Source organism: Myripristis murdjan, chromosome 2 (assembly GCF_902150065.1).
Source record: "Myripristis murdjan chromosome 2, fMyrMur1.1, whole genome shotgun sequence".
In the NCBI taxonomy this organism is placed as follows: domain Eukaryota; kingdom Metazoa; phylum Chordata; class Actinopteri; order Holocentriformes; family Holocentridae; genus Myripristis; species Myripristis murdjan.
In genome coordinates, this window is record NC_043981.1 from 6,564,267 (window position 1) to 6,572,170 (window position 7,904).

General features: G+C 40.4%; 1 protein-coding gene across 1 annotated transcript; it reads right to left on the minus strand.

Annotated features, from left to right (window-relative positions):
* Positions 1-1,311: 1,311 nt before the first annotated feature.
* LOC115375659 (glycerol-3-phosphate dehydrogenase 1-like protein) lies at positions 1,312-7,369 on the minus strand. Its single transcript, XM_030075144.1, has 8 exons — positions 7,255-7,369; positions 6,525-6,702; positions 5,317-5,457; positions 4,072-4,210; positions 3,700-3,812; positions 3,076-3,309; positions 2,439-2,545; positions 1,312-1,952 (listed from the first exon to the last, which is right to left on the minus strand). The coding sequence occupies exons 1-8, from the start codon at positions 7,293-7,295 to the stop codon at positions 1,856-1,858; spliced, it is 1,050 nt and encodes a 349-aa protein (XP_029931004.1). The 5' UTR covers positions 7,296-7,369; the 3' UTR covers positions 1,312-1,855.
* Between the last annotated feature and the right edge of the window lie 535 nt (positions 7,370-7,904).

Below are 7,904 nucleotides of genomic sequence, written 5' to 3' on the forward strand. Positions count from 1 at the left end.
CTGGTGAAGTTTTAACGTGTCCACAATCCCAAGAAAACAAGCTTAGGCTTATTATCCAACTTCAGCCTCAATGATCTCATTTGAAATTGAGGGAGGGAAACATGAAAAATCATGGTGGCCCAGTCAAACAGAGATTGCATCATGATTGTGAATTGCATGAGTCAGAGAAAGACCGGATTGGTTTTTTGTTGTTGTCTGAATGTCCAAAATATAGCGAAATGAGATGTGTGTCAAAATGTGGAAAATATGTTCCAGATTTTTCTCCTGTCTCCAATTTCAGGAAATTTCCAGTAGTGCTTGGTGAAGAGGAAAAAGACTGTGCTTGTTGCTGGCAAGTCTCTCTCTGCCTGCTACAAATTCAAAGATAATACCAATTTAAACATTTTCCCCTATTTTTTTTTTTCATTGTCTACATGCTCTACTTCTGCAGTTGTATTTCTTTAACTGTGTCACTGTTTCATTCTGACTTTTCCATCTCTGATGTTCTTTAATGTGACAGGCAAATCGCTTTACCATGTACTTAAATGCTGAAAGGCTTACTTGAATTGAACTGCATGGGCACAGAAAGAGAGAGAGACAGAGTAATAAAGAAAGAGAAGGTGGAGACAAACTGTATGCTGTATGGAAAGAGGGAGAGATAGGAGAAATATGCAGACAGACAGCAGGAGGCTATCACAGGGAGACTATCACAGGCTTCATCAAACTGACCTGTGACATGATTAGGAGATGGCAGGACAAGGACGCCGTTTGTGCTTTGATCCGTTCTCTCATGGGAAACTCATGGGAACTCTCACCACATCACACACTCTGACTCTTGGTTTCTAACAAGCTCAATCAAGATGCTGCAAAGATATTAGAGAATGTCCACTTCTGGGAACAAGCCCCCCTTTGGTGGAAGAGATTCAGTGAAAGCGTGTGGATTAAAAAAAAAAAAAAAAAAAACCCGTTTTGTTCATGACGGGACATGAAACGACACACTGAATAGTTACAAAGCAGCACTATGGTTTGTCCTTTGATCTCACCTCTGTCCTGGGTAGTCTATTGTTTGTCTAAGAGAGGATTAGGGTGACCAAATTGGAGCTTCTCCCTCTACCACTGCTGGAACACACACTGGTGAGGATGGTGCGCCTCCTTGTGACAAAACAAAATATGATATGAACTGAAGACAAGACTTGATTTGTACAAATTGACAAAGTTCCCTTTTATTAGGAGATGAAGAACCTCACTGTTTCAGAATGGCCTGATTTTGGCTCTTGATGGTAAAAACAAACAAAAAAAACAACAGAGATTTCATTCTCCTTTGAAATTGACTTTATTGATGACATATCAGCTCCACAATATAGAAAAAAGAATATCCAAAAAAGAAAGACTGATTTGTTTGATTTTTGAGAGTGTAAACATGCTGTCAGTCATGGAAGCTAGACAGAGCACAAAATGACTGCACCTCCATAGAAAAATTAAGAATTAGTGACCAAAATATGGGTCAGCATTTTTATTACTGACACAGATTCCAAAAATAACAGAGAAGAAACGTTTTCCAATGCTTATCAAACATAACATCATTGATATTTCCCACAGCAGCTGTTTAAATATGATAGCAAAAAAATACTTATTAAATGCAACATTACATTGTACTTGGTATAATAACAAAATCACAAACTATGTAAGCTGGTAAAGATACAGAAAATCTAGGTCGGCTTTGACAAATATCATGAAGATTTAAGGATAAAGTAATAGTGCTTTTTAGTAGATGGTTTCTGGGTTTTGTGGTTGTGCGTTAAAAGCTCATGTAAAACTCTTTTGCCCTCTAGTGGTGGAACATTTCCATTGAAGAACTCGTGCACCCCCAGTCCCGTTACATGTGCTCTGGGTGGCTCTGCAGACAGGTGATGAACTCTTTCACTTCCTTGCCCTCAAAGCAGATCTGGTAGACTGCGGTGAACAGTGGAAACCTGCAGGTGAAAAACAGACATTCATAATTAATACTATCTGTAATAGGAAAAGTAAAATTGGTAAAACTGGAGGAGCAAAAATGTTATGTTTGATGTTCGCACTCCACAAACTACAAGCTCAGGCTGCACAAGGAAGGACTAATTGTAAATAGTGGCATTTAAGAAGTATTTATTCATGCTGATTTCATTTAGAATATCTTCTATTGTTGAGAATACACCCATAAGTGCAGTAAAATAATAATCTTCCTCAAATAATCAAGGCGAATAGCTGTCCATAATAATCCCAATCAGAATATCTAGCAATGGAATCAAGATACAAAAATTAATGAAATAACAACAATGAATTGGCTGAAAGAAACAGTGCCTGATAATGGTTTCATTTTCCCCTTCCATATGTTAAAGGCTGGCTTAAGATCAGGAAATGGAAGGAGGTTCAGCGTCTTCCTGCAGGGAACACTGGCTGTCGCATGAAGGAAATGTACTCACTGGTTGACCATGTCTCTCTTCAGCAGGATCTTGTACACCTCAGCCGAAGTCTGTGGACCTTGCAGCTTCTGGCCGTTGAGCATCTCCGCCTCCAACTCGGCAATCGACTGGGGAAACATGAACATGCACACCATGTAAATGTTGTTCAGTGATGCTGTGACAGCTTTTTTATCTCCCTGTATTCACTCTTCAGCTCTTCAGTTAGCCCTTTGGTCCAACTTATCGTTTAAGTGGCAAGAACACAGAGCCTAAAATTATTCATGTGCCCCAGTATAGGTGATGTGACCTGATCTATTTCACTGCATAGAAACTGCATATTTGACCCCATTTTTAGCTCTAGTTACAACCAACTACCTTCATCTGCTATGAAAACAGGGAAAAAACTCAGGTTCTTCAAAACAAAAAGAGTATATTAATTCTGTATCATGCACCAAATTAATTTTCCCAATGTTCTGCACAAAATATCATTCAAACTTATTTGCCAAAAAGTAAGTTCTCACTTGCTCACTTTGGAGATAGTGCTAGTTGCTTACCATCAAACATTAGAGTGTGTGCTCAAGTGTTGGCAAGGTGCAACAGAGCTTTTTTAATCTACCATGCAAACACAGATGATTTTGAATCTCTCCATCTGACTCACCTTGGCTGTTTTGACGAAGGCCTCGGCGACTCTGCGGTTTCGTCCTCCGTAGCAGGTGGTGATGAGGTCAGCCACGCCGCAGCTCTCCAGGAAGGTGTCGGAGCTCACCTGGCCCTTGCAGAACATCTTGGCGAAGGCGACCATCTCCATCAGACCGAGCCTGATCACCGCCGCCTTAGTGTTGTCCCCAAAACCCAGGCCATCGCAGAATCCAGCACCCACCGCTACAATGTTCTGACAAGAATGAGCGATGAGATACAAACTGAACTGTGGCTTGCTGCAACAGGAGCATGCTTAGGACACTGAGACCGAGCGTGGAATGAACACATAAATAGAGAAGATTCAAGATGTTCAATGTTTCAGTCAAACAACCTCCCCGACATTACAAGGAATAGAGCTGATATCGATCATTACACCTCCATTCTTAATTTGGATTACCAACTTCAAAGTTTAATTCTGTTTTATGCCATATGAATCACATACTCGGAATCCTTTGAACGAGGATTTCATGGAAACAAAATTACACTTTCTTGCATATTTTCAGCCAATGAAAAACAAGGCTTACATACATACGTTGTATATTTCATTATAACATTATTACATTATCATCATAATTCACAATACCTTGAGAGCTCCACACAACTCCACTGTGTCACTCTCCTGCACAACAGTGATGCGGAAGTTGGGAGTCTGCAGCAGCTCTTTGAAGATGAGGCCATTGGCTTCATTTTTTGACCCTGTGTTGAATGCAGGTCATTAAAAAAAAAAAAAAAAAAAAAAAAAAAAAAACAGCATTCAAGCACTGACTGTTGAAATAGGAAAGTAATACAATAAGCTCTAGTTATAGTCTGTTTTAATGGCCATCCTCTTTCCATTCTAACTGCCTTCTGCACGCAGGTAAGAAGAATGAGACAAAGATCAAATCACGGAAATCATTTCTGCCAAATTGAATGCTAAAATCTGGCTCCGGTGTTGACAATGAAAACAGTGTCTCACCGATGGTGGTTTCACAGAACTTCTCATCTGCCACCTCATTAGCGATGTTGGCCCCCATCAGGACGCTGACTTCAATCTCCAGCTTCTCTCTGATGATATCTGAAATGAGCTTCAGTCCCTCTGGTCCTTCATCGATACCCTGGATGGTGACAAGCAAGGAAAAAGAACTCCTGGTCAACATACGCAACATTTAATGCCAAAACTTTACACAATTCCAGTTATTTGCGGTTGATTTCAACTACGGGGAGCAGTGGTACCCAATCCAAACCCAGATCTCAATAACCGCCTATCCTCCAAAGTTTGTGTTCCAGCTCTACTCCTGCACCTCTGATCCAATTACCAGTGATGCACCGTTATATTGGCATACAACTGGAAATGGCTGATATCAGCTTTAGCAAGAGATGTCAACACTGTTTGATGTTATTTTTGCTGTCGATATTTGCCCAGTTGTGGAATTGGCACTTTTGTGACTTTTTTCCAAGCAGTGTGTCACTTAATACAACCGCCAAATCAGATACTGAATAAAACTAACAATGTTTTGTTTGAAAAAAAAATCCCACATATTGTATATCAGTATCCGTATCAGCTGTTGTAAGTGGAAAGCTATTACATTTTGGTATCGGCCTCCAGAAACACTATCTGTTCATCCCTGTCAAATTACTTTCATTGCTGCCCTGCTCGGGTAGATCTGTTTCTGCTGCTCAACTGATCAGCATTAAGCCTTTAATTGTTCAGAGAGTGCGAGTGTGGAATAAACCTGTGCAGAAAAAGGACTGGGCTGGGAACCACTTTTAGGATTGGTGCTTTGATGGTGCTTTGAATTCTGGGGAAAATCTGGGTCAGGTGAAACAAAGTGCCTTAATCCCTCAACTGCCTTTGTGGCGCGGCTCACCGGCACAGAGTAGACGACTGTGGTTGCACTGAGTGGCGTTCAAGTGCAACATGTGAGCAACTGTCTTCAGTGTGAAGCAACATGCTGCAAAAAAAACAATGTTGGTAAACCGTCCTTGGATCCATGAAGCTTAAGTATCTTACAAAATGACTTGATAGATATTTTACAATCACAGTTTCAGTGGGGGAATTTCCTCTATATTACGCCACTATAACTCCCATTATGTGTTGGCCTTAGAACAATATGAAGCAAGGGTGAGGTCAGGTGACTGTATTTCCCCTTTCACTGTCTAGGGCTGACACGGAAAAGCTGAAACCAAGCACTCTGACACAAAAAGTGTGCGAGGAGCTTACTTTGATGAGTGATATCCCGATGGTTCCCTCTGTGATGTGTGGCTTCATCTGATCACAGAGCTTGGCGATGAACTGGTGTGGGATGACAAAGACGAGGACCTTCGCTCCCTTCACTGCCTCAGCGATCTCTGGAACCGCCACCTCAAGAGGAATTAGCAAAGGAGTTAATTCACTGTCTGATGACGATATAAGTGGGTGTTAAATGATTGAATAAAAGGAAATTATGTGATTAAAAACATTGAGAGCGAGCACATACTAACTATCGGGGAGGGAAATTTTCATTTACATTGTTGGATATAATCAGTTTGCGATGATCAGTGCATTCCAGGATAATTTGCTGGTGGAGAAACTCATACCTCTTCCTCTTCTACACTATTTTTCTCTCTGTATGATTGCTGAATGTCTGTGCAAAATGGTAGCTCTCGAAAAAAAAAAAAAAAAAAAAAAAAAGCCCTTGCTCTTTGATTGTGAGGCGCTGAGGCCAAAACCTGACATTCACGGTTTGGTGTTTTAGGTCGCTGAATGAAATTCAGCTGTCACACTCAACTGTAGCTGTGCTGAAAATATCTCACTGAGATTTGGCCACTTACCCACGGGAACCAGAAAAATACACCACTACATGACAAAATGGAGAGAAAAATGCCTAGTTGTGTGCCAGCAATAACTAAAATTGAACAGTTATAAACAAAGCTAAAGTGTTTACAGTCTTTTTTACCTTTAACAAAAGCTGGTAAATGTTGGTGTTGCTGTCCACTTTGGTAGAGAATCAAATTGGCTATTTTCTGCTCAATTTATCTGCTAAAAAAAGTAAGATAATTTTACATTTTTGGTGAGCTTCCTGCCTTTAAAGGATTCTTTTCTCTTGTGCTGGACATTACAGACCTAAAAGACCTATTCCAGGTGTGTGGGTGTGGTGCAAATACACCAATTTGTTACTGTGTTATTGCATTACTACAGTTAGTGGAAAACACAGCCAACAAATGGATGTAATATTCCTGAGATGGGTCCAGTTTACTAAGTCTGGTTTAAAGAGCAGATGAGTTGTAAGATGTATGGCTCAAGGTTCATTCATCTTATCAGTGTAATTTCTTACAATCAAGAAATGTTCCAGAGAGGCAATTACACAATTTGTAGAGACAAGATTGGCTCTTTTGATAATGGATGGTTAATGCTGCTTATCACAAAATCCCCTAAATGGGGACACTTACCACATTCCTTGGCAGTTTGTGACCCGGCAGGTACTTGACATTTTCATGCTCTGTGTTGATGATCTCTGTCAGCTTTTTCCCATTGATCATTTCTTCGAAAACCCACATGTTAACCATGGGGTCGAACCTGTTGGACGCTTTGACATTGTGCCCGATGATTTTGGCAATCGCAGAGCCCCTGGAAAGAGTAAGGACCCAAAAATCACATGCATGCACATCCTGATACATCAGACAGAACCCTGGCAAGAAAAAAATAGACCTACTTCTTTTTGGACAGCTCCTGCAAGCTTTTAAACTAAGCTTAGATTTACATTTAATTTTAAAATCAAGTTATAAATCTTGTATAAAAACCAATAAAACTTAACCATGTGCCCACCTAAAATCCAACCTGTGTAAAACATAATTTCAGTCATTATAAACCCAATGCTGAGTAGCACAACACACTTTAGGTCCTTAAAGGGAATAAAGTAATGCTGTGACTTTTCATTAGGGCAGTAATACAACCATAAACTCAAGCAAGACAGATAAATTACTGAATGCAAAGGTCTACTGTGACTCCAACCTTTAATCCTACATCATACTTTCTCAGAACTTGCTTTGGTTAAGCAGGGGCGGCGATCGTGCGCTTCAAACCGGTAGGTGATCGAATAATCCTGCAAATGTCTGTCTCAAACATTAAAACACTAGTTTCTGATGAATGCGTCTCCAGAAGAGGCAAAGGAAGCGTTACCAATTCCCAGATCCGACGATGCAGACCTTCTTTCCAGGCATTTTCGAGGTGGCAAATCCCTCCTGTCCAGCTGTATTATGGAGTAGTCTGCTTTTTATCCCCGTTCATAACTTCCTCATACGCCCTATATTGCATACAGGCTGCATTCCTCCTCCCCACGCCTACATGTCAAGCTGCTGCTTTTGCAAAAGTTAAAATGACTTAATGACCATGCAAAAGCCTATCACCTCTTTTTCATACATCACGTTTGTCATACTTTATCCATTATTTCCTAGGGTGCAGATATTTAACTCCTATTTGGCCCATTGAATGCATCCAATTTTGAGTTGACTTCATAAAGTTGCATGAATGCAATCAGTGCAGGAGGGGAAAAGGCGGAGATGTGCATTGGATGAATACAGTAGTCTTACGGGTTATTAATTTTTATTTTAATAAGATAATTGGACCCCGTGGTCATACAGCCTGGAACAGTGTCAGTCTCGACAGATTATATAATTAAGTTCTGGTGAGAATTTTCAAAATATTCCCTGTGGGATTTCCAGAGGACTCAGTTGCCTCGTTGAGTGGCTGATTTTTGGGGCTTTTATTTTGAAGATAATCGTATCCTGCTTACAGTTTTGTCCTTGCTCTCTGTGTGTGAAGTGATGAGC